Here is a 27951-nt window from a genome sequence, read left to right as displayed (position 1 = left end):
CGGTCACATGATATCGGTAATCCAAGATGGTGGACTTCCTTGCAGATAACAACGCTTGCGGACAGACCGTTTTAAAGCTCGTTAGCCGAGGAAATGCCATCGTTGCCGAGCTATTGCGGCTCTCCGACTTTATACCTCCGGTTTTCAAGCAAGAAACGAAAGAAGACCGTGATAAATATGGCGAGATCTTGGCAGACTTCTCCTATTTCAAGGGACCTGACTACTACGAGAACCGGATTGATTCCAAGGCGGTGAGTTGTTATTTTCGTTTTTGCATGTGCTGCACGTAGTTGTAAATTGAATCACATAAGCTTAGGGAATGAGAGCTAGCATAGGTGTATCTGGTATGAGATGTTTCGTGCCTTCTGGCAACCATGACGGTTTTTGATCGCGGAAATATACGAGGTAGCTGAAATCGACAGATAAATTGTTGTTTTTTTTTTCCAAAGGGGTGAACATGTAATACTAGAATGGTGCAGAGAGGTACAATGGACGGTGGAACGCCTAATGAACGTTTTGTCTCATTAAGTCTGATCCTTCATGAATAGGAAACTGAAAACTCATAACTATAGAGAACCTGTCAGTAAAAAATAGTGACAGGTTGATCTGATCAGGAAGACCCCAACCCCAACCCCCTTCTTATCCTCGGCATCTCTCCATTTATTTAGCAAGACTTTCCTGGTGTTTTTAAAGTGAGTGATAGAGTCAGTGCATCAGCATTGACAGTCAAAGGTTTTCTTGGGGGTAAGAAAAACATTCCATCAAGTATCCATGCCTATCCCAGGGAGGGTTATTGGAAATTCCAATGGGAAGGGGAGTCTCAATCCAAAATTATCAAATGAAAGAATGAACAAAACTGGAATATATTCCTAGGGATATGGTGGAGGCTAAATCAAGAAAATGCTCTGTGGAAGAGGTACATGTACTGCTATTTTCTAGAACAACACATCGGCCTGTTTACTATGTTTGAAGGGAAATGGCTTTTTGTAGGCCTTGCTTTCATGTTGGCACCTGGTTCAGGTTGAGGAATAAGTGGTTGCTAGTAGTAATTTTGTCACAAATGCTGAGTCTTCAGCAAATTAAAGTCAAATCAATGGCCATCTTCATATACACTGGTTAACAAAATAATGATAAATAATTATAAATATGAGTGACTTTGTCAATGAGGGATATATAGCATTTGTTGAATTATAGAGGGGAATGGTTATGAAACTCAACAAAATTCTTTGTTGTATGTTTTTGTTCACTTTTTTGACCTTGACGGTGCACAAAACACAATAGTTGTTTACTCCGTACTGAGGAACTAACCAATCAAAACGTGTTGGTTACGTAATTCATGCATAGTGTATGAGCGCAAAACAAAAGATTGTGCACTGTCGTGGACCTTCCAACATAAATCTTCGCGTCTTTGTTTGCTCCTTTGATGTTTGCCAGGCATAACTCTGTGTTGGTTTTGAAACGTGATGTTAATTCGTTTTTTGGTCGCAGGAACTTACTTTACCGTAGATGTTATCAAGTAATTGTCACTTTCAAACAAGGCCTTACTTACTTACTTAATCTACTGTGGTTGACCAGCCTTCAGCTGCTATGTCCGTTAGGGAAATAGTCATAACCGCTAGGTTTTGCGTACGTGTTCTCCGGTTAGATATATCCACGAGGTTTTCCTCGGTTAGGTCAGTTCAAGTGCAGATTTAACTGCGTCAACTTCTACTCGGCATTGGGCCATAGTTTCTCTATACACTGTTACTCGTCTATTCTATCAAGTCAAGTTCAGTGCGTGTGCAAACCAAAGTGAGTAATCTATTCCTTGTTCTTTAGGGTTAGTTCTTAGGTTTTCTATTGTTATTTGTTTCGGTTGAGTTTCCTTTTATCGTTACTAAATCGGTTAGTTAGTTCTGTATGCTCGGAATCGCGCTTGATTAGGTCCATATCTCCAATATAGAGTTATTTTGCCATAAAGGTACCGTCCAAGTTACACACCGTGTAGCCTATTAATCGTTTTCCAGCCTTCCGTACGATCAGTATAAGTGCCGATTATGTTACACTTCCATGTTACGGACGTTATTGAGAATGTTAGCAATAGTTTCTTCATTTATGTTATTTTATCTTTATACTTCGGTATGTTAGTTACGTTAGCTTCTATTTTCGTTATTGTATTTCAGTTCGAACCGGCATATGGTTTACATCATACGACTTACGGCTAAGCTTACAGCACGTGGTTTAATTTTACCTTCGTCTTGGCACGTGATTCGTTTCATTTGAGTTTGTATGGAACATTGATCTCTGTCAATTAAACTCTGTTTACATCGTAGTCAGAAGTTCTTGTCGAGTTCGTTTTAACACTACGCACTGCTCTACGCATGTGATTACTTGGATTTTTGGCCTGCTATATTCTGTCCTTGTAACTCACATTTAGTTCGAATTTGCTGCACCGCGAAGGAATTCGAAGAATTCGCTGACTAATTTGCACGTCAATCACTCCAACGCACTTCAACCCCGTGTTATCTGCAATTTGTCATTCAGTGTAACGCACGATTGTCGTTTTCTTATCTACCGCAATTAATCGGATTTATCAAGGATTAACGTTCCACAATGGCTTCCGCAAAACCGCAATCACCGGATGATCTAAAGGCCGCCCGCAGTTTTGCGAAGACAAACGTGACAAGAAAGGTCAATAGACTTAACGAGTTATTGTCCGCACGCGAATCCGCCGACGCCATTCAAAGAGTCCAGATTGAGCTAAACGAAGTTCTAGAGGAATTCAAAATCGCTCATGAAGCTTATCATAGCCAAATTAAGACCGAAAGAGAACGTCAAGATTCGGAAAAATATTACGACTCGCTTGTAGAACTAGCGTCGGAACTAGAGAGAGAAATCTCTTCATGGATCATGCAACCAGACGCTCAAAGATTGTTGACAGCTCAAAGTGCTTTCGTCGGCCCCGAGGATTCTGTAAGTAACGCCGGATCGCGTGATTCGTTCCACACGCGATCTGTTATTGGTTCTCGCACAAGCAGTACCCCTAGTGCAAAGGCAAGGTCTGCTGCAAAAAAGGCAGCGTTAGAGGTCAAGGCAGCTACCCTTCAAAAACTGCACGACCTCGAAATCGAAGAATTGAGAATCAAGCAAAGGAAAGCGGAAATCCAACTGCAAGCCGACATCGCAGAGGCTGAGGCCGAGAGACAAGTGTTCGAGGAGGCAGAAGCCGAGGAAAACCGCGAGCGTGAGCTGTTTCATCGGGATGAAGTCACGCCGGTCAGAGCAGCACTCAAACCCGTAAAGTCTGCGTCTACGCCCATGGAAGGAGGCCCCCCAGGCAATATCATTGACGAGACAGTAATTGGTTCTCAAGGCAAGCAACCCTATGAACCAAACGAAACTCGACAGCCATCTAAGTATCCTCTGAACCCCAAAGCACCTGAATATCGCCATAGGATGACACCAAACCAAGAAAGTTTGCCATATGACATCAAACCCAGTAGCCATCACGATGCATCATTCGTTCGTCTAATGGAGACGCAAGATCGACATAACCAAGCCCTTATGCAGCTTGTACGTCATCAGCAGCAAAGTACAGCAGCACTGACTCTTCCGCAGCCGAGTATGCAAGTTTTCAGCGGTGATCCCATCGATTATTGCGACTTCATACACGCGTTTGAACACCTCGTGGAACAGAAGACCACAAGTTCAAGCTCTCCCCTGTACTACCTAGTGCAGTATACTTCTGGTCCCGCCCAGGAACTAATGAGGAGTTGTCTTTCCATGCAAGAAGAAGAAGGCTACGTGGAAGCGAGAAGGCTGCTGAAGGAAAGATACGGTCGGAGCTACAAGATCGCTGCCGCGCATGTTAAACGACTAATTGAGGGGCCATCGATTAAACCTGACGACGGATCAGCGCTTGAGCAGTTTTCCATCCAGCTTTCAAGCTGCGTCAATACGTTGAAGGAAATTGGTTACGTCAATAAGCTGGACAATCCCGACAACCTCAAGAAGATAATCGACCGGCTTCCATTTGGAATTAGATTGAAGTGGCGCGATACTGTTGACCGTATCATAGAAAGGGAAAACCGAGACGTCACCGTCAAAGATATCATGGACTTTGTGGCAGCTAAGGCAAGAGCTGCAACCCATCCCATTTTCGGCAAGGTAGTAAACGAAAACAGGGGAAAGCAAGTTAACGGCAAATCGTCGAGAAAACCGCCAAGAGGAGGGGGCTTCTCAACTCAAGGCAAACCTCCACCCGATAAAACTTCAAAGGAAAAACCCAAGTGTCCATCATGTTCTTCTAGCCACTGGCTATCACGCTGCGACAAGTTTCGCAAACAGTCTCTCCAGGAAAGGCAAAGGTTCGTGGACGACCATAAACTCTGCAGTAACTGCCTGACAGCCGGTCACTTCGTGCGCGACTGCCCAAAGGAAAGCTTCTGCAGGGTACAAGGGTGTGTCGGTAAACATTCTACCTTCCTACATCCAAGAAGCAATACAAACGCGTCAACCGCTTCAACCATAACCGAAAGCCCAACTGGGGGCCAAGGCAAAGGCGTGGAGCCACCGCCCGTTAATTCTAACTCTGCCAACAATGGTTACATCAAGTCCAGTTACTCCACATCAAGTAATTCAGTAACCGGGCTCGCGATTCTTCCAGTCCGGGTCAAGGCAAAGGGTCATGGTAAAATAGTGGAAACGTACGCATTCCTGGACTCCGGTTCAAACACGTCGTTTTGCACCGAAAGCCTTTTGGAAAAGCTGAACTTCAAGGGAACTAAAACGAAGCTGTCACTAACAACGCTGCAAGGTGAAAGCGAGCCTACTGAATGCTCCCTAGTCAGTTTGGAAGCTTTCGATCTAAGCGAGAACAAGACAGTACAGCTGCCAAAGGTCTACTCTAGGCCAAGCTTGCCTATTCCCCCTGAAGCTATCGCCCGGCAAGAGGATGTCGACCGCTGGCCATATTTGAAAGGCGTCAACATATCTCACATAGACACTGAGATTGGCCTTCTAATCGGCAGCGACGTACCGGAGGCTCTACAACCCAAAGAAATGAGACCAAGTGAGGATGGCGGTCCCTTTGCAACTCGAACAGTGTTAGGTTGGGTGCTTAACGGCCCGTTGGGCAGAGCAGCCACGACTGAAGTGTCCACTGCGAACTTTGTTCAAGGAAACAAGACCCTTGATGAACAATTTCATGAGTTTTGCAACCTAGAATTTAGCGACACCTTCTATGAATCAAAAACGTCTATGTCACTCAACGACCGGAAGGCTCTGAACATTATGGAAGAAACAGTTAAACTAGAAAACGGTCATTACGAAATGGCTTTACCCTGGAAGTCCTACCCGCCACGCCTACAGAACAACAGAACTCTAGCAGAGCGCCGACTCCTCCAGCTGAAAAGGCGACTGCTGAGAGAACCACTTGTCCATCAGAAATACAAAGGGTTTATGGACGATCTGCTATCTAAGGATTACGCCAGGAAAGTGAACAGTCAAGACCCTGGCCCTCTAGGAACCCGCTGGTACCTTCCCCATCATCCCGTATTCAACCCACAGAAACCCGGTAAAGTGAGAGTAGTCTTCGATTGTTCAGCCAAGCATTACGGAACCTCACTGAACGACCAGCTCTTACAGGGGCCGGACCTGACTAACTCTCTTGTTGGTGTACTCTCCAGATTCAGAGAGGATCAAATAGCCCTAATGTCTGATGTGGAAGCAATGTTCCACCAGGTACGCGTCCGGCCAAGTGACTGCGAGGCTCTGAGTTTCCTGTGGTGGCCAGACGGAAATCTCGACAATCAGCCAGAAGAGTACCAGATGAGAGTCCATCTGTTTGGAGGCGCGTCTTCCCCAAGCTGCGCAAACTTCGCACTGAAGAAAACAGCGGAAGACAACAAAGCAGATTTTGACCCCCAAACCATTTCAACCGTGAAACGCAATTTCTACGTCGATGACTGCCTCAAGTCAGTTGGATCAGACGATGACGCCATTCGACTCGCAAGACAACTGCGCGAGCTCCTAGCACGAGGCGGATTCAAGCTCACGAAATGGCTGTCTAATTCAAGAAAGGTCATCGAGTCCTTGCCAGAGTCAGAACGAGCAGCTCAAGTCAAAAACCTCGACTTCGACAAGTTACCAGTGGAGCGAGCTCTTGGTGTACAATGGAACGTAGCCTCCGATCAGTTTGGTTTTAGTATTGTCATTAAGGACAGGCCTGCTACAAGAAGAGGTATACTATCCATAATCAGCTCAGTATACGACCCCCTGGGGTTCGCCGCTCCATTTATTCTCAATGCGAAACTGATCCTGCAAGACCTTTGTCGTAACAAGTATGGCTGGGATGACAAGATTCCAGATGAGTTCCTGCACCGCTGGCAAGTATGGCTGCAAGAGCTACCCAAACTAGAGCAACTAACAATCGACCGTTGCTTCAAGTCGCCAGACCTCGGCGAGATCACGTCGTGCCAGCTTCATCACTTCTCCGATGCGTCACAACAGGGTTACGGAGCCGTCACATACCTCAGAATCACAGGTCATGATGGAAACGTGAAATGTTCGTTTGTCATGGGAAAATCCAGACTTGCACCAATCAAACCAGTTACCATTCCCCGACTGGAGTTATCAGCAGCCGTTGTAGCAACAAGACTAGAGAAAATATCTCGAGGGGAGTTGAGTCTACCGATCAGTCAATCATTCTTCTGGACAGACAGCACCTGTGTCCTGCGTTACCTAGAAAACCAAGACAGGCGCTTTCAGACTTTCGTTGCCAATCGGGTCGCAACGATACACGACGCATCTTCTCCCTCTCAGTGGCGATACGTAAACACACAATTCAATCCAGCGGACGACGCATCAAGAGGCGCGTCAGCAGACTCTCTCCAACGCTGGATACATGGCCCAGAATTCCTAACTCAGTCAACTGAGACATGGCCACAACGACCTGTTGACATGAACGTTACCATTCCTGATGATGACCCAGAAGTCAAGAAAGACGCGGTGGTACATATGAGCGAAGCTTCTACTCGAGATCCCGTTTTAGAAATCATTGAACGGTTTTCATCCTGGACCTATCTCAAGAAGATAGTAGCGTGGATACTCCGTTACAAGTCAAACCTCACCCGTCTTAGCAAGGAACGAAGGAGAGGAGTGACGAGTCCAATTCAGTCAACCGACACAACCACGCCCATCACCATAGCGGAACTGAACAACGCTGAATTCGAAATCCTCAAGCACGTCCAGAGCAAATGCTTCAAGGAGGAACTCGGTTGTCTTAAGGAAGTGGACCAACAGACAACTTCTAGCAGACAGAACGTGTTGAAGAAATCTAGCAACATTTTCAAGCTTGACCCAATCCTAACTCATGGTCTCATACGAGTTGGTGGTCGTTTACAACGAGCGCCAATCAGTACCGATGCAAGGCATCCAGTTATCCTGCCAAAGAAACACCACGTGGTCAAGCTTCTTATCCAGTATTACCACCACGTTGCTGGTCATTCGGGCCTAGAGTACACTTTGTCGCTCACTAGGCAGAGATACTGGATAATAAACGGAAGATCTTCTCAACGAGTGCTTCAGCTGCCGTAAACACCAGGCGCCAACAGCTCAACAAAAGATGGCGAGTCTTCCCGAAGACCGAATAACGCCTTCGAAACCGCCGTTCACCTACACAGGTGTAGACTGCTTCGGGCCATTCGAAGTGCGACGCGGAAGGACAAGGGTCAAACGGTATGGCGTGATATTCACATGTCTCACCCTACGTGCAGTCCACATAGAGGCGGCTTCCTCATTGGACACAGAGTCCTTTATCAGCGCGTTGCGCAGATTCATCGCAAGGAGAGGTCAGCCTGAGGAGATGCGATCCGACAACGGCGGGAACTTCGTGAGGGGAGAGCGCGAGCTACGGGAAGCAATCAACGAATGGAATCAATCGCAGATTCGTGACTTTCTCCTCCAACGGAATATCAAGTGGACCTTCAACCCACCAGCCGGCTCTCACCATGGCGGAGTATGGGAGAGGTGTATACGGACGGTACGCAAGGTCATGAAGGCACTGATGAAAGAGCAAGTGCTAGACGATGAGGGTCTCAACACCCTGTTGTGTGAAGTGGAGGCAATAATCAACGGACGACCTATCACAAAGCTGTCAGACGATCCACGTGACCTAGAACCTCTGACACCCAACCACCTGCTGCTGCTGCGCTCAGGACCTACTGTTCCACCCGGAAACTTTACCAGCCACGACAACTACTACAATCGGAGATGGCGTCAAGTGCAGTATCTAGCAGACATATTTTGGCGGCGATGGGTCAGAGAATACCTCCCGTCACTGCAGCAATGGCAGAAATGGCACAAGCAGCGGAGGAATTTTGCAGTAGACGACATCGTCCTGGTCTTTGACGACAACAAGCCCCGTAACTCCTGGCCACTCGGTCGGATCCTGGAGGTGTATACCAACCGTAGAGATGGACTGGTTCGTTCCGTCAAGTTAAAGACCAGTACATCGGAACTCGTGCGACCAATCGACAAGATTGTGCTACTGGAAGCAGCCGCCGTTTCAAGGAATTAAGGAACTTATGAACACCCACAATCCATTAGTTTCAGTGGATTGCAGAACTCTCTTGAACAATACAATATAATCTACCAATTAATATAAGTAATAGTATTATCATTTAGTCAACCTCATGTTTCAAACCCTTTTTTCTATCTCCTTGTAAAGGCTATCTGCAGTACCGCCTTTAAGGGGCCGGAATGTTGGTTTTGAAACGTGATGTTAATTCGTTTTTTGGTCGCAGGAACTTACTTTACCGTAGATGTTATCAAGTAATTGTCACTTTCAAACAAGGCCTTACTTACTTACTTAATCTACTGTGGTTGACCAGCCTTCAGCTGCTATGTCCGTTAGGGAAATAGTCATAACTGCTAGGTTTTGCGTACGTGTTCTCCGGTTAGATATATCCACGAGGTTTTCCTCGGTTAGGTCAGTTCAAGTGCAGATTTAACTGCGTCAACTTCTACTCGGCATTGGGCCATAGTTTCTCTATACACTGTTACTCGTCTATTCTATCAAGTCAAGTTCAGTGCGTGTGCAAACCAAAGTGAGTAATCTATTCCTTGTTCTTTAGGGTTAGTTCTTAGGTTTTCTATTGTTATTTGTTTCGGTTGAGTTTCCTTTTATCGTTACTAAATCGGTTAGTTAGTTCTGTATGCTCGGAATCGCACTTGATTAGATCCATATCTCCAATATAGAGTTATTTTGCCATAAAGGTACCGTCCAAGTTACACACCGTGTAGCCTATTAATCGTTTTCCAGCCTTCCGTACGATCAGTATAAGTGCCGATTATGTTACACTTCCATGTTACGGACGTTATTGAGAATGTTAGCAATAGTTTCTTCATTTATGTTATTTTATCTTTATACTTCGGTATGTTAGTTACGTTAGCTTCTATTTTCGTTATTGTATTTCAGTTCGAACCGGCATATGGTTTACATCATACGACTTACGGCTAAGCTTACAGCACGTGGTTTAATTTTACCTTCGTCTTGGCACGTGATTCGTTTCATTTGAGTTTGTATGGAACATTGATCTCTGTCAATTAAACTCTGTTTACATCGTAGTCAGAAGTTCTTGTCGAGTTCGTTTTAACACTACGCACTGCTCTACGCATGTGATTACTTGGATTTTTGGCCTGCTATATTCTGTCCTTGTAACTCACACTCTGATTGTGCACAATAGACTGTATGCAGTCCAACGTTTTTGCGAATGCTGACATCAGCCTTACTAATCCTATCCCTGTTATTGTCTTTAAATGATAAGCCACCACTGAATGTGTTTCTCTATGTAAAATAATATACTTGCAATAGGAACTTCAAGATCTTGATGAGGAATTTAGGGAGAACCACATTGAGATCCTGACCAGATTCTATAAAGCCTTTGAGAGTGTCCACAAGTACATCACTGATCTAAACAGGTATACATCTGTAAGTTGTCGTGAGATAAGACACAACACTACTGTACATCCCTTGGAATGAGATGCTACTCATTCTTGCTGATCACAGCTCACCTTGTAGCATGGCTGTCATTAAGTTTTGAGTCACCTGTGGCCTTGTTCTTCACACCTGTAACAAACTTGTTACATTCTGGGTGAATGGTACTAACAAAAGAAAAGTTCACCCATAGCATTAAGGACCAATCGAGCATACTCAGCTGTAACAGGTGTTACAGGTTACAGCCCTCAATGATACCTCCCTGATGTAGTACTTTGCTAAGGTTGCCTCAGTCATCCACTAGTTACCAATTTATATATACCAGGATGAAAGAACTGTACTGACTATGTGCCTGTATTAAGGGGTCAGAATGGCATGAGTACTGACTGGACTTTATTGTGTTGTGAACATTACTGGGCAAGGCATCCCTTATACAAGAGTAGCAATATTTATACCTACATACCGTATGTACATTGACAGCCTCATTAGCATGCAAAGAAAGTTATGTCCTGTAGCCTAGGACTAGTGAATTTTGCAGTCAGGCTAGTACTCAGATTGATCCGATTGTATCCTTTGCTTGCCTTTTGGGCAAGTGAAGTTTAGTGCCTGGACATTTTTGGGGAAATTAAAACTGAAGTACTGTGAGAGGTGAAATTATTGGTAGTATTATTGGTTTAAATTTAAATAATTAATTTTTAGTTAATCTTATTATGGATGAATGTTTTTGTGGGCCAGTGGAAATGACTTTTGAACTCGCACATCATACACTGTAGAACTTTAGAGTTTGCACAAAGGGCAAATTTTCTTCAGACCTTGCTTCATCCTATAGAACTGGAGCAAGTATAGCCTCTGATGATGTGGACAAAATGCAATTACACTGTTTATAATACGTGTCACTACATGTAATTGCTATCAATGTTTCTTTTAATGATGTCTTATTATTAGATACCTGGAAGATCTTGATGAAGGAGTTTTCATTCAGCAAACACTAGAGAGTGTACTGCTCAATGAAGACGGAAAACAGCTTATGGTAAAGTTCATTCCCACCAGTGATCATTGTGCTTTGTTATGATGTACATGTACTTAAACATATCTGGAGAATTCAGTCTCAAATCTTAACCCATTCTTTACTTCACTATAGAAATCTTACTGTAGTACAATTTGAATTAAATCAGACACAGAAGTGCCTCACGATACTGTACATGTAGCTTTTGATGTGCCAATTTGTTCACCGTTGCTGGAAGTGACAGTTGCACATAGTTTTATTTTTATTTTTATTTCAAAACTAGTTTGCTTTGACTAGTCCTGAAAGTATACATGAAAGGCCTGAGCACTGCTTCATATATACATGTATAAGTGTACCATGGATATTTATTAGAATAAGAATTTAAATATTTAGACTTTACAATCATTATACATGGATATACTAACAGTAATTATGCTTCTTGGAAAATTATATCATGCTAAGAAAATAATGGTTAAATTGAAAGGACAATGTATGTACATTGTTCAAGATTTTGACTGCAAAATGTTTTTTCTAGTCTTGTTTGTTATTAGCATTGCTATTTTTACCTTCTTCCACACAGTGTGAAAGTTTGTACCTGTACGGGGTTATGCTTCTTGTCATTGATATGAAGTTTGAAGGGGATGTGCGTGAGAGAATGTTGGTGTCATATCACAGATACTGGTAAGGCCAGTTACATTTTCAGCAGCCTGCTATAAATTACAGTCAAGCCTGAAAGCAGGTCTTGTTTTACGCTGCAATAGTCATACACTTATTGAATCATTATAGTGTAATGTTAAAGGACCCTAGTCAGTCTCCGCCATTTTCGATGTCATTGAAATTATTGATATTGCATAGTGAAGCAAACTCCCATTGCTTTATTGTAAGTTGTGTTCTGAAAGTATATAATACTATAATTATGTTTAATCATCTTTAGTAGTTTCACAGTACTTTCCTTCATTTCAACATGCTCCGAATAAAATATAATGGCCAAACCCTCGGATGTAAACAAAAACAAAGGTGTGTCTGATTAGGGCCCTTTAATCACATGCCAAGGTTCGATTGGGTGAGAGGTTCCACCATTAACCACCTTTCTAGAACATAAAGACAGCTATTGCAGTTGTTAAATTATATAGTCATGCTGGCAATTGTGGAGTCTATAAAATATACATGTACAATGTATGAAAACATAAGATTGTGCTTTGTCCACTACATTCTGCTTCAGTACATATTAGGTCCAAGATTTTCTGTTCACTCAGAAAGAAACCAGCTTGCTGTTATGCTGCCGATGGCTATCGGAACTCCAACAACAACCCAGTGTTTTAAATTTGTTTCGAACTATTTTTGGCTAATCAGAGTATGTGTACATGGCTGTTGCTTGCATTCAAATAATAAGATTCTGTTTGTGTTCTGTTGTAATGTGAATCTACAAATTGCTTCTAGTAAATCTTCCATGGCTTGATTTTCCCATTTCAGTGCAGCCAGGGCTGATGTTGACTCCAATATCGATGATGTGTGCAAGCTTCTTAGAAGCACTGGATTTTCCTTGGCTCCAGGATCAAAAAGACCTCTCAAGTACCCAGAGGATTATTTTCAGTGAGTAGTCTTGTATTTTTGCACTTTCACCATGTATGTCTGTAGCCATTTGATATTTATTGTCTCCTGTCCTTCTGTCAGAAGTCAAAGTAAAAACAATGATGCTGTTTGCTTTCTTCATGTACTTTGCATGGTTTAAAATCTGCGTTTCTTTTTTTTTATTTTTTTTGTTTTTGGTTTTAAATCTTTCAAACTAGTTTCAACTGATTTTTCATTTCCTCAGTCTCATCTTCATGATCATGATCTGCAACAGAGGAATATTAAAGGTTCCATGATAGTACTCTCAGTTGTCAAACTTCTGAATCGGTGATACTCAACACAGTTACAGTTCTGAATGACAGCTGTAGTGGTCTCCATTTTTTAACTCAGTCTGTCTGTATTTTTTTCTTGCAAGACGTATCTCAGTACCTGATTCATTTGTGGATATGCTAATTGGTCGTCTTCGGTCTGACGATGTCTACAATCAGGTGTGACCCCAAATGTGGTGTTGATTCTATTTTTTTTTTTTTCCTTTTTTTGTATGTGTGTTTGCATTAATTCATTTGACAAAGTGCTTTTTCAAAGTTGATTTTTATTATGAATCTTTATTTTTGGTTCTCTTTGTGCACATCAGATTTCAGCGTATCCTTTACCAGAACACCGTAGCACAGCTCTTGCAACCCAGGCCTCCATGTTGTATGTCATCTTGTTTTTTGCTCCAGACATTCTACAGAACCAGCAGGCTAAAATGAGAGAGATTGTAGACAAACATTTCCCTGATAACTGGGTAAGACAGCTGATTACAGCAGATTCCCCCCTTTTCTCAACTAAATGCTCTACCTTGAACCTGAGGTTTGGCAGGTCAGTGCTGTGGACAGTTAAATTTAAATGTTCAGGACTTTCTTTTGTACGTATGTGTACTATACTTTTGTAAGCTGTCATTCAGAAAACCAAGTACCATTTTACTTCACTGTGTACAAGATCAGCTACTAGAATTATTAAATTGCAATTATTAATAAAATCTTTGAACTGTTTGCATGGTTATCTGATAAATATAATACATGGAGTGTGACTCACATCAGTCAGAAACTTGAGAATTTTCAGGTTAATCAAAAACAGCAGCTTATGTTAACATTGCGTATACAATTTTGAATCTAGTGACTGAATTAACTTTTAAGTAATTTGGAGTGTTATTTTTTTTTAAAAGTATTTCCTTCCAAGAATTAGCACTAGAAAAGAAACAAAACCACATGAGTTAATTGTAAAGAAAACTCTTTGCCCTTGGTGGGATTCGAAAACAAGACCCGTGGATTAAATCACCATTGCTCTACCAACTGAGGTCCTCATTTGGTCCTCCGTTTCTTTTTTGGGGGCTACCACTCAGAGGGAAATACTTGCAGTTTAAATGGGTTCATTCTTTGCTTTCCAGCTTACATGTACGTGTACCGGTACATGTATATTAACATTGCTTGGGCATACATAGTGTTGTTGTGTAGCAAAATCAATATCTGGGCCATCTCAGAATGGAAAGTGAAATTACTCAGTTGTGTCTGAACTTTGCATTATTAATTGTCAAAGTTCAAACTGAGCATATTTTTAATGTCCTTTGGCAGGTGATCAGTGTTTACATGGGAAATGTTGTGAATCTGGTGGAAGCTTGGGATCCCTACAAAGCTGCTAAGACAGCTCTTAACAATACTCTAGATCCTACTAATGTCAAAACTTTGGTGAGAAGATCTTAATTTTACTTCATCTTAAAATACGTCTTACAGTAAACAGAGACCTATCACATGTAACGTGTTGTAAAATTTATATTTCCATCACTTCGTAAATTTTAGGTGATTGGTGAAAATATGGGTGCTATTATGTTAATCTATTGTAGTAAGTAAATATAGGTTTAAAGAACATCAAGATAAACCAAGATTACTCTATATACAATATTGTACAGGTGCATGTCATAGAATGACATTCATCAGCTTATCAATGTAATTCCCTTACAGGCAACCAGATCTAATGCCAAAGTTAGAAGTTTAAATGCAGAGGTAAATGTTTTTTTTTTAAAAAATCTGCTTGGCTCATAATATTGTGTTACTTAACACATCTTTCCGCATTTAAAACATCTAAACTTCCCCTTTGTATAATTATTAGAATTACTACCAAGTGTGAAGTGATAGGTTTAAAGCTTGCAAGTTAATTATACAGACAAGAACAGCAATTTTAAATCTCTCGCTGAGGAGTGTTTGACTTTGCTTATGCACAACAGATTCAAGCATGATTATTGATACTTTTGAATACAACCTTACACATATGTGCACTTGTATCTTAACTGGATTTTTATTGTTCCATAACATTCACCAACGGAGGGTTTGCTGGGGCCTTCATTCAGCCAAATGTTAAAAGTTTTGGCCATTTATCCTCAATATGCATGTATGTATGATGGGATGATGTCTATGGTTTTAATCTAGTTTGATCTTTTTTACTCATAGACAAGTGTTTTCCTTTGTACATGATAATTATATTAAATGGGTATTCCACCCTAAAATTAAAATACAAAAACAAAACCATTTACAATAATTTTGAATTCATTTTGCTATAAAAATCACATACCAAACTATACAGTATTACTGTAATGATAAAATCATTAATTATTATTGATTCTTTTTATTTTACTTTCAATTGATCTTTTGCAAAGTTCCATCAGAGGTATTTTTATGAACAGTGGTACAATTTAAACTGTATATGATATTTGTAATGATCTCAGGTGATGAATTATCTCAAAGAAGGATTTCTTGTGGAGGAGTATGCACTGGATCACATTCCAAAACTCATGAACTGCATCAGAGACTGTAATGTAACACTACGCTGGCTCATGCTCCATAACTGTGAAGGTAAGTGTTGTTTTCTGCCAGCTAAAGAACAAACTTTGCACCCAAAAAATATGTTTCTTAGGCAAAGTTGAAAGTCTGGGTGCTCACATGAATGTGTTTTTTTTTTTTTTTTTTTTTTTTTTGACAGGGGGGGTCTAAGTCACATTTAAGGCATTCACCCTCCCACCCACCAATCTGAAACCCAGCAATTCAATCACACCCTCCTGGTGAATTGTACAATTGTACTTGAGTATGATGTCCTTCAAGAGTCAGAGATTGTATTTACATTAGCACTAAGATATATTTGTGTATAAATTATATAGATTTAGCCAAGCCTAAAAGTGGAGCTCCTGATTACAATAACTTAACATGGCTTGAACCTGTGATCCAATCAAAGATGAGTACCTGGGCAGCATTGTGTGTACATGCCCTTGAGCCCATTAGCCATGATGACCATGATGACTATGATGACCATAAGAAAAGTAATTCATGGGTTCCTATTAGAATTGTGCTCCACTTGGCAAGCCTTCAGGAAGCTGGAGCCCTGTTATAACTAAATTTAAGATACATATACAGTAAATTATAGGTTGTATCAATTCTTCATCATTATGTAGCAGCCTCTATCGTGCCATGGGACTCATAAGGCCTCAGGTAATAAATACATATTGGCATCATTTTACAGTGTTTGATGTGCACAAGAGATGCCGTACCCTCAGAGAGATGGTAACTATGTCAGGTTATGACCCAAGAGCTGTCTTTGAGCTACTGTTGAATACTGCTCAGTTTGAACTGAAGCTGAAAGAGGTTTGTTTATTCTCGTGAGCTATGTAGATTGTACAGGTGTGTTTTGTGTAGTACAAAAGTACAGTGTGTACACATACATGTACATCTTTCTTGAGTGCGAGTCTTGATGGAAGAGTGAAGTTTTCCTTTAGAGTTTAAAGGAGCTCAGTCACGTTATTTTGAGTTGTTTCGCCTCGTACAAAATTAGGTTTAATTTGAAGGAAACCTAAAAATAAAAGTTCACTGAGATAGAAAAGCACCTAAAAGATAAGAATAAACCTTAAAGAAACAAGGATGGAGAAGATTAACACGGATTACAAACGACAAACTTGAAAAATTTAGGCTAAGCTTTTCAAGATAGGCTAGCCATGACGTAGCTCCTTTAAGTTGTATTCAAATCACAGATCTGTGCACAAAAGCTGCTGGGTATATTTTGAACCCCAGCATCATACATGTGCATAATCTTATTTGCTTTTCTGGTAACTGCAAGGGAAAGTCAACTAGGACCCATCTAAAGTGCATTGTTTGCATTCCTTGTATTCAATGCACACTAGAACTATGAACTTTAGTTGTTAAGTGTAATAAATGAAGTTCTGTAATTTTGTTTGTACTGAACATGAAACACAGGTACATATGTCTATGCATTGTGTTCGCTGTTTAATTTAGATGTTCAAGCAGATGTTGGCACAGAAGCAGTCCCAGTGGGAGAAACACAAAACAGAAGGAGTTGAAAGGATGGATGAGCTATCTGAAGTGTTTTCTGGGACCAAACCACTCACACGAATTCAAAAGAATGGTACTACTGTATAAGCCGGGTTACTTATTTATTACAAACTCATTGCATACAAATTTGATTTGTTAACCAATGAATGCTCTGGTAGATCTGAAGTCAGTAACATTTAGTTCTTATATCTTCCAGAAAACCTGCAGGCATGGTTCAAGGAGATGTCCAATCAGATTTCCTCATTAAGCTATGACGATTCTACCTCTGCTGGACGGAAAATGGTGCAGCTTATTCAAGCATTAGAAGAGGTCTCTATCTACTTTTACATTGTGTTTACATGGACATGTGTTTAACGTTGTTACCGTTGTTACCAGTTATTGCAGCTTTGCTTTAACTCAAACTTATAGAGCGGTTGAATCCAATTGAGTGTCGTAAAACCAAAACCAAATTAATCACTCTAGAGAGCCAACCACAAAAGACACACTCAGGCAATTAATTACGGTAAGCAATCATAATTTCAGGTACCTGTAATAACATTTAGCTGACGCAAAGAGCTGGAAACGTGTGCGAACGAGTCACAATTGGTTTGCGAAGAAATTGGAAGAAAAAGTGGCGCAAGTTTTTAAACCAATTGTGTGGCGTAGTAAGTGCAAAATCAATTACATTTCCATTCTCAAGTGAAAACCACTCTTCAACCCAACTGCAATCTAGAACAGGAGCATTTGAAATATTCTCCCTTAAAATTGATCAGAGAGTTGCAAAGTCCAGAAGAGATTGCTCTAATTAGTTCATGATCTTTGTTTCATTAGGTTCAAGAATTTCATCAATTAGAAAGCAACCTGCAAGTGAGACAGTTTCTGCTGGAGACAAGACAGTTTCTGCATCAGATGATAAGGACAATTAACATCAAAGAAGAGGTGCTTCTGTGTGTATTATTTACATCAGTCTGTGGTTATGAGAGCAGTTATCACCATGAGTTAGGCAACAGATTGTTATAATTGTACAATTTTAGCTTCTAATAACTCTTACATTGATGTGTTTCAAGGTTTTGATCACCATTCAGTTGGTAGCGGACTTATCATATGCCTGGAACATCATTGATAGGTAAGATTTGCAAACCAACTCAATGTGCGGCAAACCCTTATGTACATACTGTACATACTCACATTGTATAAAGATATAAAGATATAAAGATATAAAGACAGAAGGTAAATGTAACTCGAGTTTCACACACTAGCGATAATCAGACTCGTTGTTTGTGCAAAACGCATCTAGTCTGATGATTGCTTAGTGCATGAAACTTGAGTTACATTTACCTTCTGTCTTCATATCTTTACATTTTGCTCTGTATACTTTTTGTATAGAGCATTCTTAGGATAAGTGAAACAGTTCATTGACTGTTTATCCATTTACTTACATTTTATACACCATATTCTTTTAGGTCGGCATGTGGCAACCCAAGGGCTGTTGTGAACCTGCCATAAAATTCCTATCAAAACACTAAATTATTTAAAATTTACACTCTTAAAACAATAAAAACAGGGATCTTCAAATATCATATTGTCACTGGTTCACGGCATCAGAATTTTCTGATGGCTGACCCCACATGATGGCCTTCACAGCTTCATTCCTTTCGAGGCAGACTCACTCTTCCCTTCATACCTTGGTACTGCCCTGCTTATTTATTCTTTGCCCTTATTTTGTAGTTATTCTGGATTCATGCAGCAAGGAATAAAGAGTAACCCTTCACTGGTTCAGAAACTAAGAGCAACATTCCTCAAGGTAAAAAAATGTAAAATCATGGTATTGTAGTCTAGTATCTACCACCCACTGCACTCAATTTTGTGCATTAATTTTGATTTTTGATTAGCCCGCACTACTGGGGTTTTCTGTGTGTTCATGAGTTATCGGTATTTTGCTTGCGATCAAGTAGATTCGCCACCATGTTGGCTTAGGAAAAGTTTCCAGGGAGAGGGTAATGGGGCTAGTGGCGGAAGGAAGGAAAAAACTTCCCCTCCCCCTTACTCCTCTTTCAGCACCACCCCTGCTCCTTAGGATGCCTTTTCATCTCCTCCCCCCCCCCCCCCCCCCGCCCACTCCCCTCTTCCGAGTTTGAATTTCAGGCGGTCTCCAGATCTCTCACAGTAAAAAAAAAAAAAACTATTAGATTTTTTATAATTTCCCCATAGATGGCATCAGCTATGGATTTGCCTCTTGTGCGCATTGGCCAGGCAAACAGTCCTGATTTAGTGAGTGTGTCCCAGTACTACTCTGGCGAATTGGTCGCTTATGTTAGAAAGGTAAATGAGACAAAACCATAACCCGCCATAACTGTGTACGTGCTCATACATGTTATCCCACACTTCCCATCATATGCATGTATTTGCTTTGAGTTTTGATTGGTTCACTGGATTGTCTGTGTCGTTTGTGATTGGTTAGATTGATTACTTTCAATGGTTTTAGTTTTTATTTACGATACTCAATTGAAAACTGCTCTAAGTATGTTCTTGACACCCAGCAAGGAACAATTTCTTCCACTTGTAACAAGGAAATAATACACTGTATTGTGTTACTGCAGGTTTTGCAGATTATTCCTGAGACAATGTTTGGTCTTCTTGCGAGAATCATTCAACTTCAGATTAGCAATGTGAAAGAGGTTGGTGAAGTAAAATCTGCTGTAGTTACAAATTTCGTTTTGACTTGAACCGTTGATTCCTCTTGTTAATATATAAAAGCTGAGTATAGAAAAAGGTTACTCTTAAATAATTAATCTCACAACTATCAAACTGTAAAATTATCACTCCTTACGCGATCACAACGTCAACAGTTTGCACTTTAGCGACCACAATCTTATAGCGAGTTTACGCAAAGCTTTCTCAGAATAACCTCTATAGCGAATCGAACCAGATGTAGACGCTGGGCTGCAAAAAGTAAAGTAAAGTAAAGTAAAGTACCGTAAAGTAATCTCACATACGTAGATAGTAGCGTTTCTGACAGGAAACAACAAATAATGAAAGAAATTCTCTGAAAAGGACAGATTCTTAAAGAAGAAAACAAGATTTTAGAATCAAGTGACACAAGCTTGGTCATGCTGTATACAAATCAGGCCCAGGTTTTTCGAAAGATGGATAACGTTAGCCACTAGACAAATCACTATCCAATGGATAGCGTGGTTTGTTTTGTTAACACTTATTCACCGGATAGCGATTTATCCCTCTGATAGCATTATCCAGCCTTCGAACAATTGAGGCCAGATTGATAGGGTTTAGGTGTCACTTAAAGATCGATCTTGGGATTGTTAATTTTAGGTTCCAACCAGGTTGGAAAAGGACAAATTGAGAGAATATGCACAATTAGATGAAAGATACCAGGTATGTACCCTTCAATTTCAACAAAATGCTGAGACCAAGCTCTGGTATCACTTACAAGTGAATATATGAAAGATCACATATTTGAACTGCGGAGAAAGATATGAAGAAATGATTGATCATCGCAGTTATGCACACACCTTAAGTAGTTGTGAGATTAAAGCCTGAAAAAATTCAGGCTTGAATGGGATGCGAACCCATGACTTCTGCGATACCGCTTCTTCGACTCTGAATGAATATGGAAGGTTTTTTGAATTTCGTGAAGAGACCATCATATCGTGTTCATTTGAAATGATCTGATTTTCTCTCTATAAGTATAACATTTACTAGCTTTTAGCAGTCTAGTGAAACATCTTTCCCCCTCTCAGATAGCAAAGCTGACTCATGCCATCTCAGTGTTCACAGAAGGGATTTTGATGATGAAAACAACTTTAGTGGGAATTATAAAGGTGAGAAGATCAATGGACCACTTCTGACTTCGAAAAGTGGAGACCTAAAAGAGATGTTTTCACTTATGGAAACCTTAATGGTCTAGTTCTGTTACATAACTATATAATTCGCCTGAAATAATAAAAAGAGTTTTAGTGTCAAATTAAAAAGGTCTGGCAGACTTCTTCAAAATCTGTACATATAGCTGTGCCTCGGAAAAGTCTTTAAAATTAGCTTACATTTTGTTCTCCCTCCCCTTGCACCGTTTTGTCGAAGTAACACGTGTTATTTCCACTGTCGACAGATTGATCCAAAGCAGCTGTTAGAGGATGGGATAAGAAAGGAGTTGGTAAGACAGGTAGCATCTGCCTTGCACATGGGCCTCACCTTCAGTCCAAAAGCTAAGGTACGCTGTACTGGGATTCAAACAGAGCACTTTTAAGGTGGATTCCAATGTTGTCTGTTTTTACATGCGTAAATGCACCCACGTAAAATACGTGAAATAAATTTATGGAGGATTGGGGCAAAAGAAGTTAAATTACGTTCAACGTCTTTCCCAGACACCATAAATCTCTTTGTTTGCTCTCCTTCAAGCGCGTGAATCTACGCGACAGTAGAAATCCATCTCAAATGTATGTTCAGAAAATCATTATAGTAGATTCAAACTTCATGTAAGATGCTGTCAGGTCCGTAATCCTGCAACTGTTGGACATAAAACATCTCTACCCCCTCCGCCCTTTCTGAGCCATACACGTTTTATTTCTTTTCATCTAAACACTGCAAACTTATCTCCAAACATTACCACCAGGCTTGGGTTGTTCGAAAAGTGGATAACGCTATCCACCGGATAAATCACTATCCAGTGGATAGCGTGGTTTGTTTTGTTAACGCTTGTGCACTGGATAGCGATTTATCCGGTGGATAGCGTTGTTCAGCCTTTAAACGACTGGGACCAGAGCATTAGACGTCGCCTCTGGAAACAGCCTATGGCGTCATAAATATGAAATGAAGTAATTAAGGACAGGCATATGATTGGGCGGAAAAATTGATCCCGGATTTTGTTTGTTCTGACAGCAATCTGAGCTTAGTATAAGGCTGAAAGAGCTCGGTGGAAGAATGGATGGGTTCCGCCGCTCCTTTGAGTACATCCAAGATTACATCAACATTTATGGCCTGAAAATCTGGCAAGAGGAAGTTTCTAGGATTATTAATTACAACGTGGAACAGGAATGCAACAGCTTTCTGAGAGAAAAGGTTTGTGTTGAGTTGCGATGTGTTGTTCTCTCGAATAGACCTTTCAAAAATTACCATCAACAAAAACGGCAAAAACAACAACAGCAGGGCTGAAATGTAAGGACTTGCAAGGATTTTTTCGAAGTAAACGTACTGCACAGCAAACATTCGAAAAAGTAGATGTAGTTTGGGGGCAAAACTCGTATAGAAGCTCTTTTTGATTTTACTGTCAATTGTAAAATGGATTGTGAGCTTTTGTTGCAGATAAAAAGTGCCACAATGATTTCAAAACAAAATAATAATCAAAACTTAAGAAAGACGATAAAGTTATTGCGACGCGAAAATTTGATGTCGTGAAAATTATGTCAAATGTTAAACTAACATCGACTTTTATTTGCATGTAACAAAGGTACAGTGTTCTTTTATGATAATCTACGTCTGTCTTGTTAGGTTCATGATTGGCAGTCTGTCTATCAATCGACCACAATTCCTATACCGAAGTTTCCCCCTGTGGATGAATCGGTGAATTTCATTGGACGACTAGCGAGGGAGATTCTACGAATAACAGACACCAGGTAAGAGATTTATTTATGCAGGTTTTGGTCTTCGTTAATCAAGGGTCTTGGCTTTTCGGAAAGCTCTGAGCCAGCTTGTTTGGTTGGTACTTGTAGCAATGCTACATTTACAACGAGATATTATCTTATTAACTGCAGGACCACGTGTTACATTGATCAGATGGGAGCCTGGTACGACAGTAGAACCAAACAAGAGGTCATGAATTTACTGATTCTAAAACAGCTCCAGCAGGCTGTTGGTTCATTTGGACTGACTGGATTAGACAAGTTGCTGTCATTCATGATCGTCAAGGAATTGCAGGTTTGGAAATTGTTTGTCTACGTAATATAGTTAAACACGAGAGACTGTGTAAACTTCACCATATTTCCAAACCCCGAGAGGAGAGTTAAAGATACGACGTAATGCAGTATTTTTAACGAGCCTTGAGGTGTTTAGAAATGTGCTGAAACCCTGCCCCGAGTGTTTGATATACCTCCTCAATCAAAGTGACTAAAACTAAGGAGAAAACGGAGAAATAAATCGTAAAAATCTGTACGAATTAAGATCAGATATCCAAACACCGTAATGATTGATAACGTAATGATTTCCTTTGTTTAAACCTGTTTGAAAAAGTAAATATACAGTTCAAGTTAAGAGTTATGTTGAAACACATGCATGTTTCTGTGTCTTTGTTTACGGATCTGTGATAATCTCGGCATTGTTTTGTTGCTGTCCCCAGAAATTCCAGGGGCTTCTCAGAGGAGCACTTAAAGACAAACTTGTGGCGGACACTTTAGTCCCTCTTTCCAAACAGCTTACACCTGTCAAGAGTCTCATTGGTTGGTATTTCTTGTATGGAACACTCTTATCCTTGCACAAGAGATGGAACCAGAATTTCTCCCGTTTCCTCAACTTGGTTATAAATCGCGTTCGTATATTCGGTGAGGCGCGGTGGCCTCATGGTTAGTGCGCTCGGCTCCGGATTCAGGGGAACGAGCCCTGGCGTGTATCATTGTGTTTTGTTCTTGGGCGAGACACGTTGGTCTCACAGTGCCTCTCTGCACCCAGATGTATAAATGGGAACCACCGCATTGTTGAGCAACCTGGAAAAAGTTCTGGGAGATAAACTGCGATTGTATAGAGTCTCATCTAAGTGAAAAATTAAGAGCTTTCCTCATGGTTGCTCTATGATATGAAAATTAAAGAAGAGCAGTAATTCTGAGAAGCCATGAAGCTCATCGGTAACAGCACACTTCCAAGATGTCAACATTTGAATACAACTGACAAAATCCTGTGTCTTGAATTATTGGAGACGTTTACCCTTAACAGCAAACGACAACAATTAAACTTTTGCCTTCTTTCGTTAGCAGTTTGTCCGCTTGTTGTAGTCAAATGTCGACATCATACAAGTCGCCTATTGCGCATGTGTAGTCTGTGATCATGACAAACTTAGTAGGTCAGACAGTGCTTACAAGTAAAATCTTTAGCGCATGTCTTAAATGTGTGTATTCTTTCTCCATTTAGCTTCACCCTATAGGGTGTATCCTCCAGTTACCCAAAAGCTGGCTCGATTGTGGACTCAGTACTGTGAGGTGATCATGAAGGTAAAGTATGTCCGTCTATTCTTTGTTGTTTATGCCAACGTACCTCGGCTTATGCTATTTTTCATCGTTTAGGTGGGACAGATGCAGCTCATTAGAAGACAGATTGCCAATGAACTGAACTGCTCTTGCAAGTTTGATTCAGAGGTTCTTCATAATGCTCTGGAGACTTTTAACAAGTAAGAATGGTTTTGTTCCTTACAGTGGTGCTCTCTATAGCCGTCTAACAATTACTAGGCTTCATATTTTGCAATACGCCTTTTTGTAATATTATTGCTGCAATAAAAAGAGAGAAAAGAAATACGCCTTTTTGCCGTGTTCGTCGTCAACCAGAAGTTGACTAAGCTCTGAAAGTGTAGATTATTTTTAATTTATTTGTCAGCCCGGTCGAACAAATATATTCATTCATCAACTTTGGCTTGAAAAAGTGATGCGCTCTATTTTACTCGAGAATAGGACAAGCTTACTGTGAAAGTCATACGAAATAGAGAGCTCTGCTGTATCTTTCCTTATGTTTCAATCACTGATCTTGTTGAAATGAAAAGGTTGTGATGTGCAAGTTTTCCGTTTACCGTCACGACTCAAAATTTACTAAATGCTACTTGCTACCTGAGAAAAATCAACAACAGCTTTGTTTAGATAGAGTAGCAGTTCTTTCTTAAACTGGAATTAACCTCTGTCTTTTTCTTTCATCAATTCTACTACAGCGCACTTTTGCGCGATGTCGAGGCTCACTACCAGGATCCCACTCGGCCATATCCCAAAGAAGAGAACCCGTTGATGTTTGAACTGACGTCATATCTTGAATGGGCTGGAATCCACAACCCCCTGACCAAGGTCAGGCTTTTATTTTGCTCTGAAGTCATATTGTAATTGTTTTCTTTTCTTTCTTTTTTCATCCCCTGCGTGATGTAGTTGTTCTTCAGTTTTGTACTACAAGGGATTTTGTGATTTTTTTTTACAGATTTATATCACCACAAAGAAGTATCCGTATTTTGCGTTGCTGAATTTTCTGTGCGTGACTGCTCAACTGTCGAAGCTGGTGTACGTCAAGAGTGTTGGTAAGAACTGAATTAGCCAATGACCACTTCATTTCAACAGAAGGCTTTGTATTCAAAGTTGTGGCTTTGATGTCGCAGTTGTTCAAAGGGTGGTAGAGCCTTCCACCGGAGAAATCAGTACCTAATAGATATAAGTGTCAGTAAAACCAACAAAGCTGTACAATGAGTAGTGATTTAGTTATGAAACCGATCAGTGGCGTTCTACATCCTTCGAAAAACCTGGGACAGATGCCAGATTACACTCGTAAATGCAAATGAACGACTTGCAGTCTTTTGACTTGATATTGGTGGACAACGCAACAAATTTTCTCTCTGGGACCATCATGCTCTGAAACAAGTTGCAACTTTCTTTGTTTATCCTATTGAATGAAAGATTTTATTTAAGTGTCAATGGTATTTATAATTGGGGACACTATTTACATTTTAAAATATACCTTAGCTACATAAAGTCAAAATTATTGTAATTTACCTTTCAAGACAGTTAGATGAATGGATGCTAAGCGTTGAGATGTTTCAGAACTTGCTTTTCAAAGGAGGGACTAAAACGATTCAAACACTAGTTTTTTCCTTGCTTTCTTTGAAGAGTAGATTTAAAAAGCACGGGTTTGTTTTATTTACTTGCCATGCCTTTGCGTTTTCCTTCCCAAAGTGGGATGTGAGCCTGTTGTATTATTCTATCACTCAGTTGAGGATCCTCGTTCCTTACCTGAAGAGTGTCCAATCCAAACTATTGCGAAGACTCTCGAGTGCTGCGAAAATTTTCACACCATTATGACGCAGTGAGCAATATAGGGGAGAGACCCCAAGGCTTCGTCGATTCTCGTAGGCGTGTTTTCACCGTCATTTGGCATTTGATTTTTCGCCTGTACCCAGCTAATCCAGTTTATACCTGTCTTCTTGCTCCAGGCACAATGGTAGCAAGGCGTCCAACCGATCAAATCGACAGCGCGCCATTTGTTGTGGGAATGATAACAGTCCTTAAACAATTCCATTCGGAGTACACGGAACAATTCTTGGCTTGCTGTGGACAGTACGTCAGGTCCCTTATAGAAGCTTCTGCTACTAAGTAAGTACGGAACCTTGCCACCCTCGAACAATCCTCAAATTCCATCTTATTATTATCCAGGAATGGCAGGGGGATAACCTGAACGTTGTTTTTCTCTTTTTTGTCGTCATCAGTTAGTTATTCCGCTTTCGAAGACTCATGACTCGAGTGACATTCGTGCTTCTATTTTGAGAATAATTTAATTATCTTATCTGTTGATTCAGTTTGTCTGCATGTACTTATATATCTAGATGTCTCTTTTTGTCGGTCGGTCGGTCTGTCTGTCGGTCGGTCTGTCTGTCTGTCGGTCGGTCTGTCTGTCTGTCGGTCGGTCTGTCTGTCTGTCGGTCGGTCTGTCTGTCTGTCGGTCTGTCTGTTTTACCAATCTGTCAGTCTTTTTGTCGATCTGTTTGTTTATTAATTTATTTTGTTTCTTCATGTAGTTCTTTATTCATACAGCATTCAGGCATTCGTTCGTTCGATTGATCAACTGTTCGTTTTCGTTTTTTCGTTCGTTAGTTTGTTCGGTAGGTTGATAATTGGTTATTTCGTTCGCTTCTTCGTCTATTCATTGATTCACATATATTTCAGTGTAAGGAGCCAGGAGATCCCAGCAGAAGTTGTAAACCTGTTGGTTTTCATGGAAGACTTTATCATGTACAGTGAGCTTCCAAGAAAGGTCAGTTTTGCTTTGCCTTGTTTTTACTCCAAATAACAACCACCGTTGTTGGATTACAGGAAAACAAACACTTTAGAACACTACATTTCCTCTGTAGAGCTTGGCCAATCATAAATCAGTTGTGATCTTTACGCAACGCAATTCGTGCCGTGCATGGGGAGACCAAAGGACGTCGTGCGTGACAGGGTCTCTGACAGAAATCGTATTTCAATTCCTCGTACTTGCAGTTGTTTGTCTTTGTGTTTCGGTGTGGAAATATGTTTTCTGTACATAGATACAGTGAAACGTTCTGAGAAACGTACTAAAACGTGAGCGGAAATGTCTGTATTTCAATTAGTGAAATTGCCAGAATAAAGTGCAAGCTTCAAAAATAATTTGTCTCTAAGGATTCCATTATCGCGGAAACGTTATTGTTTCATAAGGTGGCGAAATAACGAAACCTAAGTTTGACGCCTTCTTCCAAAAAAAATCCTAACATTACATCAAGGAGCAAGAACTATAGTTAATAAAGTTGTTTAAGCCATGCTGTTTCCTATCTCAATGGATACTTTGATTTACTTTCAGGTTGTTGAGGCTCACATTCCAAGCTACATTTTTGATCAGTTTCGAGTTCATCTCACGTAGCATTTCAACTCAACGTCAAAGAAGTTTCTAAGACTTTCAGTCTACAGTATATAGAATATTAGAATTTAGTTCAAATCAATTTTCTAGTGACTTCTAAAAGGTGAGTAATCGTGTGAAAAATATGACATGTAACGGGTGGCAAGCCCGGAAAAAGCAACACATGACAGCCGAAAAGCGCGGGATAGTCGTTCAAGCTCGATTGACTTTTTTACAATAACTGTCTAATTTCTCGCGCGCTGATTGGCTCATTGTTATCATCAATAAGAGTACAGCTTCTTCTGGTTCCACAGCCACTTTGACAATGTTATGACGCACTTTATCATCAATAAGAGGACAGACGCATAAAAAACAGACGTCAATTTCTTAGTTGATTGGCTGCTTATGTGACATCGCCCTGATTCATAGAGTACATTACTCCAGTTTTAAAC

General features: G+C 40.6%; 1 protein-coding gene across 1 annotated transcript; it reads left to right on the top strand.

The window, feature by feature from the left end:
* Window position 1: 1 nt before the first annotated feature.
* On the top strand, window positions 2–27790 carry LOC145463114 (WASH complex subunit 5-like). Its single transcript, XM_081446826.1, has 32 exons — window positions 2–251; window positions 9854–9960; window positions 10922–11006; window positions 11563–11663; window positions 12456–12575; window positions 12970–13042; window positions 13189–13341; window positions 14168–14281; window positions 14555–14596; window positions 15316–15442; window positions 16104–16225; window positions 16871–17000; window positions 17124–17236; window positions 17738–17845; window positions 17974–18032; window positions 18635–18710; window positions 19118–19228; window positions 19507–19584; window positions 20237–20299; window positions 20665–20745; window positions 21030–21131; window positions 21800–21979; window positions 22409–22533; window positions 22672–22834; window positions 23253–23352; window positions 24038–24117; window positions 24190–24293; window positions 24822–24951; window positions 25079–25175; window positions 26082–26241; window positions 26812–26899; window positions 27464–27790. Exons 1-32 carry the CDS (start codon window positions 27–29, stop codon window positions 27521–27523), a joined length of 3477 nt encoding a protein of 1158 aa, XP_081302952.1. The 5' UTR covers window positions 2–26; the 3' UTR covers window positions 27524–27790.
* Window positions 27791–27951: the final 161 nt, after the last annotated feature.

Source organism: Orbicella franksi, chromosome 12, assembly GCF_964199315.1.
Source record: "Orbicella franksi chromosome 12, jaOrbFran1.1, whole genome shotgun sequence".
Classification (NCBI taxonomy): Eukaryota; Metazoa; Cnidaria; class Anthozoa; order Scleractinia; family Merulinidae; genus Orbicella; species Orbicella franksi.
This window is presented reverse-complemented; position numbering and strand designations above follow the sequence as displayed.

Excerpts from the sequence above, each read along its gene's own strand:
- LOC145463114 (XM_081446826.1), top strand. The coding sequence starts at position 27 with ATGGTGGACTTCCTTGCAGATAACAACGCTTGCGGACAGACCGTTTTA. Across the intron at positions 19,585-20,236 it reads AGATTAGCAATGTGAAAGAG|GTTCCAACCAGGTTGGAAAA; the intron begins GTTGGTGAAGTA and ends TGTTAATTTTAG. Across the intron at positions 22,835-23,252 it reads TGATCGTCAAGGAATTGCAG|AAATTCCAGGGGCTTCTCAG; the intron begins GTTTGGAAATTG and ends TGCTGTCCCCAG.